General features: G+C 49.8%; 1 protein-coding gene across 13 annotated transcripts in view; it reads left to right on the top strand.

Annotated features, from left to right (window-relative positions):
* The window catches only part of LOC119976006 (coiled-coil domain-containing protein 150-like), a 154911-nt gene that overhangs the window by 124647 nt on the left and 17034 nt on the right, over nucleotides 1-13230 (top strand). For 12 of the 13 annotated variants that reach the window (XR_005462843.1, XR_005462845.1, XR_005462844.1 and 9 more), the window contains 3 exons: nucleotides 5855-5923; nucleotides 6450-6611; nucleotides 7147-7233. Coding sequence is in view for 3 of the 13 variants with exons in the window: in XM_038816036.1 (XP_038671964.1) it covers nucleotides 5855-5923; nucleotides 6450-6611; nucleotides 7147-7233 (318 nt within the window). In the remaining 10 variants the exon portion in view is untranslated. The remainder of the gene's footprint in view (nucleotides 1-5854; nucleotides 5924-6449; nucleotides 6612-7146; nucleotides 7234-13230) is intronic. The other variant, XR_005462849.1, reaches the window with a different exon arrangement.

A 13230-nucleotide genomic window follows, 5' to 3' on the forward strand; every position in this document is an offset into this window, starting at 1 on the left:
TGATTATAACTTGTTTGTATCTTCCCACCCCTGTCATTGCACTCCAACCTCTTCTGAAGATTTGATGTGCAATTCCATGGCTGCCTACTTCAGCAGAACTCATTTGCAGCCTCCTTTCAGAATCTGTCTGAGGAATCTATGGTGCTACTGACCGTGCCTTCAGCAGCAATTAATTTCAGCAAAACAACACACTCTTTTTCTCTTTAACCCCCCACCCCACACCTAGGGCGCGATTCTCCCAACGGGAGACTAAGTGCCGACGCCGGAGTGAAAACCGGTGAAAAGCCCCCTATTCTCCCACCCCTAGGGGGCTAGGAGTGGCGCCGCGTCAATTTTGCGCGCCGGGCCTTGGCGCCCGCGTCAAAGCGGCACCGCATAACTGACGCGGCCGGCAGCGCTTAAATGATGTCACCCGCGCATGTGCAGGTTGGAGACGCCGGCCCGCCAATCGGTGGGCACCGATCGCGGGCCAGACCCCTCCTGAGCATCCCCTGGTGCTCGATCCTCCGTGTCCCCCCCCCCATTGGCCGCACACGCAGCGTTCGCGCGCTGTTCACACCAGCAGCGACCAGGTGTGGTTTGCGCCGGCGTGAACCGGTCGGATTGGGCAGGCTGCTCGGCCCATCCAGGCTGGAGAATCGCAGCTCGACCGTTAGAAACGGCCTGTCGTAAAACTCGGCACGCCGTTTTGGGGGGGGTTGGGAGAATCGCGTGCAGGTGCCAGGGCGGCGTGGCGGGAATCACCCGGTATTCCCGCGAATCTCCCACCCGGCGTGGGGGTTGGAGAATCGCGCCCCTAATATATCACACCATTTCCAGCTTTCCTTTCCACGATGGAGCAGACTCCATGACCACTACACAATAAAATGCAAGTATTGACTGCAGTCTGTGGATATAAGCACCCCAAAAGATCCATACGACTCAAAAAAGGTATGCCAATCCTGGGGACTAAATAAATTCACATCACACAAATATTTGTGTTTGCATAAAAATGCTGCAGAATTCATTTTGCTACAATGAAGTGAATATAATTTGGGTACAGCCATTTCCTTTGTGAAACTGAAGTTGACAGTAAACATATAATTAGGTTATTATAATGGTAATTAGCATTTTGTCTTCGGGTGTGGTAAGAAAGCTCGCCTTTCTCTTTCCTGCTGCTCAACCTATCTTGTACTAGTAAAGTAAAGTCGCTATAGTCCCAGATGATCATAGGTTGCTTTCCCTTTTGAGGGGGAAAGTTGACTGGTGGTATATGGAGGATCACCATACCTCCGACGAGGGGCAAGATTGAGAAGGTGGGCCTTCATGAATAACCTTAGCCGGTATGGGAATTGAAGGCTGTTGGCCTCGCTCTGCATCACGAACCAGCTGTGAAGCCAACTTAGCTAAACCAGCCCCCTACTCGGCTGGTTAAAGGGATTGTGAGAGCACTCTTTTAGTTGGTTGGTTTCTGTGAAATTGAAATTCGCTTATTGTCACAAGTAGGCTTCAAATGAAGTTACTGTGAAAAGCCCATAGTTGCCACATTCCGGCGCCTGTTCAGGGAGGCTGGTAGAGGAATTGAACCATGCTGCTGGCCTGCCTGGGTCTGCTTTCAAAGCCAGCGATTTAGCCCTGTGCTAAACTAGCCCCTGTACTGTCAATAGCGTGCCTTCAATGGCACATTAAATTACACATTTTTCCACAACACATTGGGGAGGAAAGACTGAAATAATTTTTCAAAAAACTTCCTTAATTTTTGAGACTTTACTTGCTCAAAATTATTATTTGAAATTGCATCTTGAGGACTTCCGGTGGCGGCCATGGTGTGAGTGGTTGCACATTTGGCAGCTCCCGCTCAAGGTGTTTTTTTCGGTCCTTTTCCCCAGTTGCCATGTTTGGGAGAAAAAGATGCATAGGTGGTGGAGGAAAGCTGTACTCCACTGGTGAGGCCAGTGGATCGATCCGCGGACCAGAATGAGTGGGGGAGGACTGCTGATGGGGGTGGAGCGATTGATGTGCAATTAGGAGGGAGTTGGTGAAGGTGGACATCAGAGGGCGGGCTGCGGGATGCGAGCCAGGGTCTGGAACAAGAAGGGTTATGGCTGATCGGCAGGGGAGGGGATGGGGTGCCCCCCAACCAGGCTGGTCACATGTAATGTGAGAAGGCTGAATGGGCCAGTCCAACGGTCGCACATGTTCGCACACCTGAGGAGCTTAAAGGCAGATGTGGCATTTCCACAGGAAACACATTTAAAGATTGAGGACCAGATTAGGCTGAGGAAGGGGTGGGTTGGACGGGTCTTTCACTCAGGATTGGGTATGAAGGCACGGGGAGTGGCGGTGATGATAAATAAACGGGTACCGTTTGAGGTGGGGAATATAGTGGCAGACCTCAGGCGAAAATTCGTGATGATGAATGGGAAATTGGAGGAGATGCCTGTGGTCCTGGTGAACTTGTATGTCCCAAATTGGGATGATGTTGAATTCATGAGGTGGATGTTGGGGAAGATCTTGGACCTGGACTCCCACCAGTTGATTATTTGGGATGGGGGGGGGGGGTTGGACCCGTGGAGGTTTGGGAGGGCGAAGGAAGTTTCATACTTCTCCCATGTGCACAGGGGGTACTCGCAGATCGATTACTTTGTGGAGGATAAGACTCTGCTGGCGGGGGTGGTCGACTCTGGGTGTTGGACGATTGTGGTTTCTGATTGCTCCGCACTGAGTGGACCTGGGGGGGGGGGGAATGAAGTGGACATGGGGTTGCTAGCAGACGAGGAGGTGTGCGAGCGGGTGAGGGCTGCTGTTCGGTGGTATGTGGAGCTGAATGACATGGGTGAGGTTTCGGTCGCAACACTATAGGAGGCGCTTAAGGCAGTGGTCAGGGGTGTTTATATTGATCCGTGTGCACAGGGACAGGACGGAATGTGAAGAGATGGCTAGGCTGGTGGAGATCCTGTGGGTAGATAGGAGGTATGCGGAGGCAGCTTTGTTGAACGAACGGCAGAAGCTTCAGATGGATTTTGGGTTGGTGTCAATGGGGAAGGCAGTCGGCAGTTGATGCGGAGAAGGCCTTTGATTGGGTCGAATGGGAGTATCTGTGGGAAGTACTGGGAAGGTTCGGGTTTGGACAGGGATTGGTGGATTGGGTCCGGTTGCTATATAGGGCACCGGTAGCAAGTGTTAGGACAAATCGGGTGAGTTTAGGCCATTTTGGATTGCATTGTGGGACAAGGCAAGGATGCCCACTCTCTCCATTGCTTTTTGCCTCAGCAATAGAGCCATTGGCAATCACACGTAGAGCATCAAGAGCTGGAAGGGTTAGTGGACGATCTGTTGCTTTACATTTTGGACCTGTTGGGAGGCATTGGGGGATCGTGAACATCTTAGAGGCAAGTTTTCCAGGTTTAAATTAAATATGGGGAAGAGTGAAGTCTTCCCGATCCAAGTAAGGGGACAGGAGAGGAGGCTGAACGAGCTGCCAATTAAAGTAATGTGAACTTGAGATACTTGGGCATCCAGGTGGCGTGGGAATGGGAACAGTTGCACAAATTAAATCTGGCGCAGTTGGCAGAGCAGATGAAGGTGTGAAAACCTTGAAAATGACTTTGCTTCCGATGTTTTTATTTGTTTTTCAAAACCTCCCGATGTTTATCCTAAAAGCCTTTTTTAGGAAAGTAAATGCCCTGATTTCGGGGTTTGTGTTGGCGTGGAAATCCCCAGGGGCTATCCCCATATAGCCATGGTTAGGAAGTGGGTAGTGGGGGAAAGGTCGGTGTGGAAGCAGATGGAGGCAGCCTCTTGTAAGGACACTAGTTTAAGGGCACTGTTGACGGTGCCTCTGCCATTCTCGTCGGCCAGGTACTCTAAGAACCCGGAGGTGGTGGCGGCCCTGAGGCTGTGGGGACAGTGGCGGCAGCACCTGAGGTTTTGCTCCGTGGTGGGTTGGACGTGGAGTTCCGGGGTGGCCGCGGGTGGGGATCGAACAGTTTGGGGACCGATTTGTGCAGGGCAGCTTCTCAAGCCTGGAGGAATTGGAAGAGGAGTATGAGCTGCCCAGTGGAAATGGGTTCCAATACTTACAGGATTACGTTAGGAAGTAGGTGCCATCTTTCCCTGACGTGCCACACCCAGGGCTGCAGAACAAGGTGGTGTCGAAAACAGGAGTTAACGAGGGTAGGGTGCGGGAGATTTATAAGAAATTAATGGATTGGGAGGGAGCCCCGATAGGAAAAGTTAAACGGAAGTTGGAGGAAGAGCTGGGTAGGAACCTGGAGGCTGGGTTTTGGGAGGTAGCACTGAGGAGAGTGAACGCATCCTCTTCATGTGCTAGGCTTAGCCTCATTGAATTCAAAGTGGTTCATAGGACGCATGACAGTGGCCAGATGAGCTGGTTCTTTGATGAGGTGGATGATAGGTGTGGGCAGTGCACATGGTTTGGACTTATCCAAAGCTGGAGGGATTCTGGCAGGAGTTTGCTGACATTATGTGTGAAATTCTCCGACCCCCAGCAGGGTCGCAAAATTGCCTGGGGGCGCCTAAAATCCCGCCCCCGCCGTGGCAGATATTCTCCGCCACCCGGGAAGTGGCGGGAGCAGGAATCTCGCCCCGCCGATCGGAGAGGCCCCTGCAGCGATTCTCCGGCCCGGATGGGCCGAGGTCCCGCCGCTGGGAGGCCTCTCCCGCCGCCGAGGTTTCAACCACCTCTGGAACGGCGGGCTCAGCGGCGCGAGCAGGCCCCCGGGTCCTGGGGGGGCGGGGGGCGATCGGACCCCGGGGGATGCCCCCACGGTGGCCTGGCCCGTGATCGGGGCCCCACGATCAGGGGCCGGGCCAGTGCCCTGGGTGCACTATGTTCCTCCGCGACCGCCACGGCCTCCACCATGGCGGAGGCGGAAGGGAACACCACATCGCGCATGCGCCGGCAGTGACGCCCTGCTGCCGGGGGCGGCGGGTGTTTGCGCCAGTCTTCTGGTGCAAACCGCTCCGGCGCGGGGCTGGCCCCCAAAGGTGGGGAGAATTCCCCACCTTTGGGGAGGCGCAACCCCTGAGTGGTTGGCACCACTCCCCTACTCCGGCACCCTCCGTCACGCCGGTTAGGGAAGAATGCCGCCCCATGTCTGAGGTACTGAAGGTGAAGGTTGCTCCGAGTCCAAAAGTGGTCATTTTCAGAGTGTCGGAACACCCGGGAGTCCGGCGGGTGAGAGAGGCCGACGCATTGGTCTTTGCCTCCCTGGTAGCCCAGAGACGGATTTTGCTGGAGTGGAGGGACTCGGGGCTGCAGAAGCTGTCGCTGTGGGTGAACAACCTCAAGGAATTCCTTAAGCTGGAAAAAATCAAGTTCTCCTTGAAGAGTGTTTGTTTGGGGGGGGGGGGGGGGGGGGGGGAGGAGAAGAGTTGCCTGGAGATGGAAGTTATTCATTGACTTCATCAAAGATAGCTAGGATGTCAGCAGTGGGGCACAAACGGTGGAGGCAGGGTGGGTGGAGGGGAATGTCAGGGAAGTAGGGGTGATGGGGTGTTATTTATTTGTTATAAGACTCCCTGTTTACTTTCTTTGGTTTTGGTTGTGTTTTATGCATATATATATCTTAATAAAAACATTTTAAAAAAATTACATCTTGAATTATGAGGTATGTACCCAATCAGCTGTGAATGAATTGTTGCTACACATTTGCATCATATCACTCCATAAATCACATTTTATTTAAATCATTAAGGAAACTAAGCTTTTTAGCCATTATAGGTTGCACACTAACTGCTAAATAGTTAACAAAATTAATTAAATTGAATGTAAAGATATTGAACTTTAATGAAAATGGAAAATCGGCCATTTTCCATGCTTTATGTTTGACAAATTGTGTTTATTGCTTAGGAATTTGAAGCAGACTTGAAACGAATGGAGACAATAAAAGAATTATATCAAAAAAAGAACAATGAGCAGGTCTGTATGCAGACAAAAATATGAATATTATTTATCAGCATTAAATTATATTTGCCGTATAGTTTATTTAATTATGCATAAAACTCTGAGCTGGATTATAGACTGAGAATGGATCCATGAAATCCAGCATAAATTTTAAGGGTGATCCTCCCTCCACTTGGGTCGGCATGCCCGACTCAAGGTTTTGGGCGCTTAGTACGAGGAAGACCCGCCTCAGAGCCAATTAGATGCTCACTTAAGGGCGTCAGTTGGGCCACAGATGGGTGACCTACCTAACGGCTCCCTCGTCATCAGTAAAATCGTGGCAGGGCGGGGTGGTAAGTGTTCTGTCCTGTATAAAATCATGATTCTTGAGCATTATTGTAGCTGCATTTGGAAAATGGGAAAGTGTTATCCTACATGTGCCAATTTCAGCCTTAGAGATTGATGAATGTTATTTAACTGTTTTCAGTTTTACTGAAGGCTGCATTTCTTATTTTGTTGCTCTTCAATGTATTGATTTATTTGGTTGTTTATTTTTCTACAGGCTCAAATGATTCAGAAGTTTATGACCGAGATGCAGAGTCTCCAAGAAGAACTTCAAAATGTGGCAAAGAGTCAGCATGAGGCCACATCTCTACACAAACAGCAAGAGCTCCTGTTGAAGAAGGAACATAAGTTAAGTCAAGAGCTGAGGAGTAAGTGTCAGGTAGGATGTCTTCTGCATCCATGCTTTTATTTAAAAAATTAAATGTTTTTCGTAATGTTGGATGTTTTCTGCCAGTCATTATTTGGGTTGTTAAAAAGGAAGATTGGCATTTATACAATGGCCTACTTTGGAAGGCAAAGGAAAATTGGAGCAGGATTCCTAGTCTCTAACCTGCTCTTGTAGCGACAGTATTTATATGGCTAGTCCAGTTCAGTTTCTGGTTAATGGTAACTTCCAGGATGGTGATAGATAATGGTGGCTCTCTGTGAAAAGACTCTGTGGATTTATATTTTTAGAATTCAATGTTAACCTTGAAGTTTTCCAAAAATGTCATAATTGGTCAAGAGCTCACTGTAGTGCAGTCTACTTCTTTTATTTCTATCACTGTTATTCATCTTCCAGTGTCACTAGATCACACAACGTGGACTCGGTTAACAGATTAGTGTTTCAATACTTTTGTTAAACTTGCTTCACATAGAATGGTTCTAAAATTCTGAATTTTAACAAACACAACTATGTTTTTTCTTACTACTAGACTCTTGAAATGAAAGTAAAAAGTCTGCAAACCTGCAAAGAAGTAACTGAGCAGAAACTGAAGGAAGCTAGTTTGGAGTCACAGCAGGTAGGAGAAAGTGATCTGTGAGATACTTGTTTTGTATCCTTTATGTCCTATATGAATATGACAACTTGGCCAGATGTTTCTGCTCCTCTCCTGGCGTGTTCCGAGAAAGAAGGGGGCGTACAATTGCAAGGACGGGATCTTGTCCAGGATCCTGCGTGCCTCGACTTGGTTGCGATTTCATGCTGGGACAGGTAGGGCCTCAGAGTGGAAAGCCCATCCTTTCCCCATTAATGCCCTTAAGTGTCCATTTAATGACCACGCAAGGACCCTTTTCCCCCGCCCCACCTCATTTTTTAGGGGTAAGTAATGTCAGGAGAGCTCAAAACCGTGCTGTTCTCCTCCTGCTCTATGTGGGAAGCCAGAAACATTACTGCTGCTTGGGGCCAGCATGTGTGCAGGAAGTGTCTCCAGCTGCAGTTCTTCGAAGTTCAGATTTTGGAGCTGGAGCGGCGGCTGGACACTGATGTCAATCCACAAGGCAGAGAGTATCGTGGACGGCATGGACAGAGAGGAGGTCACACCGCAGACTAAGACTCTGCAGGCAGGAAGGGAATAGGTGACCACCAGGCAGAGCAAGGGGACAGGCATGCAGTGCAGGAATCTCCTGTGGCCATTCCCCTACAAAATACCATTTGGATACTGTTGGAGGGGAATGGCCTCTCGGGGGAAACCAGCAGCAGCCAAATTCCTTTCACTGCAAGAGAGTAAGAGTATTAGAATGCAATGTTATGGAGCATTTAATTGTAAAGATTTTTTGGATTTGGATTTTGTTTATTGTCATGTGTACCAAGGTACAGTGAAAAGTATTTTTCTGCGAGCAGCTCAACAGATCATTAAGTACATGAAAAGAAAAGGAAATAAAAGAAAATACATAATAAGGCAACACAAGGTACACAATGTAACTACATAACAATGGCATCGGGTGCAGCATACAGGGGTGTAGTGTTAATGAGGTCAGTCCATAAGAGGGTCGTTTAGGAGTCTGGTAACAGCGGGGAAGAAGCTGTTTTTGAGTCTGTTCATATGTGTTCTCAGACTTTTGTATGTCCTGCCTAATTCAAGAAGTTGGAAGAGTGAGTAAGCCGGGTGGGAGGCATCTTTGATTATGTTGCCCGCTTTTCCCAGGCAGCGGGAGGTGTAGATGGAGTCAATGGATGGGTAGCAGGTTTGTGTGATGAACTGGGCTGTGTTCACGACTGAAGTTTTGTGCGGTCTTGGGCCGAGCAGTTGCCGTACCAGGCTGTGATGCAGATATATAGGATGTTTTCTATGGTGCATCTGTAAAAGTTGGTAAGAATTAATGTGGACATGCTGAATTTCCTTAGTTTCCTGAGGAAGTATCGGCGCTGTGTGCTTTCCTGGTGGTAGCGTCGACATGGGTGGACGAGGACAGATTTTTGGAGATGTGTACCCTGAGGAATTTGAAACTGCTAACCATCTCCACCTCGGCCCCGCTGATGGTGTCAGGGGTGTATACAGTACTTTGCTTTCTGAAGTCAGTGACCAGCTCTTTAGTTCTGCTGGCATTGAGGATAGATTGTTGTCGCTGCACCACTCCACTAGGTTCTCAATCTCCCTCCTGTATTCTGATTCGTCATTATTCGAGATCCTGCCCACTATGGTTGTATAGTCAGCAAACCTCTAGGGGAATATAGTGCTTCTGTGGCCACAAACGAATGGCCAGGATGGTTTGTTGCCTCACTGGTGCTAGGGTTAAGGATGTCTCAGAACAGCTACAAGACATTCTGAAGGGGGAGGGTGAACAGCCAGTGGTTGTGATGCACATTTGTACAAATGCCATAGGTAACAAAAAGGGATGAGGTCCAAGAAGCGGAATATAGGGAGTTAAGAAGTAAGTTGAAAGGTAGGACCTCAAAGGTAGTGATCTCAGGATTATTAACAGTGCTACGTGCTAGTCAGAGCAAAAATAGCAGGATATATCAGATGAATACGTGGCTGAAGAGATAATGCAAGGGGGTGTGTTTCAGATTCCTGGGATATTGGGCCAGTTCTGGAGGGGTTAGACCAGTACAAACTGGGCCGGTTGCAGCTGGGCAGGAGCGGGACTGATGTCCTGGGGAGTATTTGCTAGAGTGACTAGCAAGGCTTTAAACTAAATTGGCTGGGGAATGGGAACCTAAGTGAGGAGTCGGAGGAGTGGGAAACAAGGATAAGAACAAAAGACAGAAAGGGGATTAAGAAATGTGATAGGCAGAGAAATCAAGGACCAGAATCAAACAGAGCGACAGTGAAAAATAATGGGAACGGGACATGGAATGTTAAAAAGATAAGCCTCGAGGTTTTGTGCCTTAATGTGCGGTGCATTTGCCATAAAGTGGATGAATTATTTGTGGAAATAGATGTAAACGGGCATGATCTAGTCAAGATTATGGAGAGATGGCTGCAGGGTGACCAGGGATGGGAATTGAACACCATGGGGTATTCGGTTTTAGAAAGTCAGAAAAAAAGAAAAGATGTGGAATTGCATTGCTGGTCAAAGAGGAAATTAATAAGGTTGGTAATGTGGAACATCCGGGGACTGAATGGGCCGGTTAAAAGGTCGCGGGTGTTCGGAGCTTGAAAGTGGGGTTCTCTTTTTGCAGGAGACACACCTCTGTGTGAAGGACCAGGTTAGGTTAAGGAAGGGGTGGGTCAGGCAGATTTTTCACTCGGGGTTTGATTTGAAATCGAGGTGTGTGGCGATTTTAATGAGCAAAAAAATGGGATTCGTGAGTGTGAAGGAGGTGAAGGATCGAGGTGGGAGATATGTGATTTTGAGTGGGGTATTGGAAGGGGCACCGGTAGTGTTGGTAAATGTGTATGCCCCAAATTGGAGTGATGTGGTTTTTATGAGGGGGTTGCTGGCAGCAATCCCAGATTTGGCCACATACCAGTTGTTCATGGGAGGAGATTTAACTGTGTCCTGGAGCTGAGGGTGGATAGATCGAGCCCCAGGTCAATGGATAGGGTACGAATGGCAAGAGAGCTGGGGGGGGTGGGGTTTATGGAGAGGATGGGTATGGTGGATCCATAGCGCTTTCAGAACCCAGGGGGAAGGGAGTATTCCTTCTTTTCACACCTCTATAAAGTGTATTCGAGGATTGATTGCTTTGTAGTGAGTCGGAAGATTTTGGTTGGGGTGGAGGGGGCAGAGTATGTGGGGATAGTTATCTCGGACCATGCACCCCACTGGCTGGATAGTCGGTTTAGTACGGGATGAGAGCAGAGGCTGGGGTGGAGGTTTGACTCGGGGTTGTTGGCGGATGGCGGTTTTTGTGATAAGGTGCGGTTGGCGATTAGGGATTATGTGGAGTTCAATCAATTTGGGGAGGTGTCGGAGGGCATTTTGTTTTTTTTAAATCATTTTTATTCAGATTTTTCAACAACAAATTTTATCCCAACAAAGAAAACAAAAAGAAAAAACAGAAAACCCCCCCCCCCCAATACAAAGCAATAAATTAACAACAAGAAAGAGTAATAAACATAGAACCGTAAGAACAAACCCCCATAACCGAGCCAAAGTCCCCCGTCCCCCTCCCCCCAGGTTGCTGCTGAAATTGACCACCCTCTAACACTCCGCCAGGAAATCAAGAAAGGGCTGCCACCGCCGAAAGAACCCTTGCACCGACCCCCTCAGGGCAAACTTGACCCTCTCCAGTTTAATGAACCAGCCATGTCACTAATCCAGGATTCCGTGCTCAGGGGCCTCGCGTCCCTCCACTGTAAAAGGATCCTGCGCCGGGCTACTAGGGACGCAAAGGCCAGGATACCGGTCTCTCTCGCCTCCTGCACTCCCGGCTCTGATGCCACCCCAAAAATAGCGAGCCCCCAGCCCGGATCCACCCTGGAACCAACCACCCTGGACAAGGTCCCCGCCACCCCCTTCCAAAAACCCTCCAGCGCGGACAAGCCCAAAACATATGGGTGTGATTCGCTGGACTTCCCGAACACCTCCCACACCTGTCCTCACCCCAAAGAACCGGCTCAGCCTGGTCCCAGTCATATGCGTCCTATGCAGCACCTTTAGCTGAATTAAACTAAGCCGTGCGCAAGAAGAGGAAGAATTCACCCACCCCAGGGCGCCCGCCCACGTCCTCTCGTCAGTCGCCTCCCCCAGCTCCTCCCACTTCGCTTTCAGCTCCTCCACTGAGGCCTCTTCCCCGTCCTGCATCACCTGATAAATTGCAGAGATCCTGCCCTCACCCACATCCCGAGAGCACCCTATCCTGAACCCCCCTTGGCGGCAATAGCAGAAACTCCACTTTCCACTTCCCCTCCAACTCCTCTAGGGTCGCAAACATCCTGTCGAGGAAGAGGTCCCCCATCCGCCTGATACCTGCCCTATGCCAGCTCAAAAACCTTCCATCTATCCTCCCTGGTACAAACCGGTGGTTTCCCCATATCGGGGACCAAACTGAGGCCTCCACCCCCCCACCCCCCCCCCCCCCCCCCCCCCCCCCCCATGACGTCTCCACTGACCCCAGATTTTGAGGGTAGCTGTCGGAGGGCATTTTTTGGGAAGCACTGAAGGCAGTGGTCCGGGGAGAAATGATCTCATTTACGGTTTGTGCGAATAAGGAAAGGAGGGCGGAACATGACCGCCTAGTGAGCGAGATAGTGGAGGTGGACAGGGAATATTCGAGGGTGCCCACCGTGGAGGGATTGGCGAGGAGAAAACGTTCCAGGGGCAATTTGACAGGCTGACAACGGGGAGGGCAGGTGAGGCAACTCTGTAGGGCAAGAGGGGTGCAATACGAGTATGGGGAGAAGGCGAACCTCATGCTGACGCACCAGCTGCGGAGGCAGGCTACGTCCAGGGAAATATTGAAGATCCGGACTGGGGCTGGGTCAGAGCTAGGGAAGATAAATGAGGTATTTAGAGAGTATTACCAGGGACTTTATGAGGCAGACCCAGCGAGAAGAGGAGGACATGGGGTTGGTTCTGGACAAGCTGGAATTTCCCCAGGTGAAGGAAGCAAAGAGGCAGGCATTGGAGGAGCCCCTGGGGCTGAGGGATGTGCTGGATAGTATCAGGGGTATAAAGTCGGGGAAAGGCCCTGGGCCGGATGGGTACCCGGCAGAATTTTATAAGGAATTTGCGGCGGACCTGGCTTCACATCTGTTGGGGGCGTTTAATTAAGCACTGGAGAAGGGGGAGTTGCCGGAGGCAATGAAGCAGGCAGTAATCACACTAATCCCAAAAGAAAGGAAGGATCCAGTGGAATGTGGGTCGTAGAGACCCATTTCACGGATGTGAAAGTATTGACTAAGTTGTTGGATGGGAGGATGGAGGATTGTGTCCCAGGGGTGGTTGCAGAAGATCAAACAGGCTTCGTGAAGGGCAGGCAACTCGGAAGTAATATAAGACGGCTGTTGAATGTGGTGATTAATCCGTTGAGAGCTCTGGTACTGGAGGTGGTGGTGTCATGCTGTAGTTAGACCACACCTTGGTGAGACCACACCTGGAATATTGTGTTGAGTTTTGGTCTCCTTATCTGGGGAAGGATGTTCTTGCTATAGAGGGAGTGCAGCAAAGGTTTTCCAGACTCATTCTTGGGATAGCGGAACTTACATAAGAGGAGAGCTTGAGTCGATTAGGATTATATTCGCTGGAGTTTAGAAGAAAGAGTGGGGATCTCGTAGAAACCTATAAAATTCTAACAGAACTAGACAGGGTATATGCAGAAAGGATCTTCTCGATGGCTAGCTAGTCCAGAACCAAAGGTCACAGTCTAAGGATACGGGGTAAACCATTTAGGACTAAGATGAGCACAAATTTCTTCACTCAGAGATTGATGATTCTGTGGAATTCTCTGCAAATGATTGCAGTTGAGGCCAAAATATACTGGGCGCGATTCTCCCAAACCGGGAGAAATCGTAAGGCTGGCGTCAAACCCGCCTGGGTTTGACGCCAGCCCCCCCTTCCCGACCGGGAACCGATTCTGGTCCCCGGTCGGGGCTAGCAGCCCGGCGCCGTAAGCTCCGGCATCACGGGCT

The sequence above is a fragment of the Scyliorhinus canicula genome, chromosome 13 (genome assembly GCF_902713615.1).
Source record: "Scyliorhinus canicula chromosome 13, sScyCan1.1, whole genome shotgun sequence".
NCBI lineage: Eukaryota > Metazoa > Chordata > Chondrichthyes > Carcharhiniformes > Scyliorhinidae > Scyliorhinus > Scyliorhinus canicula.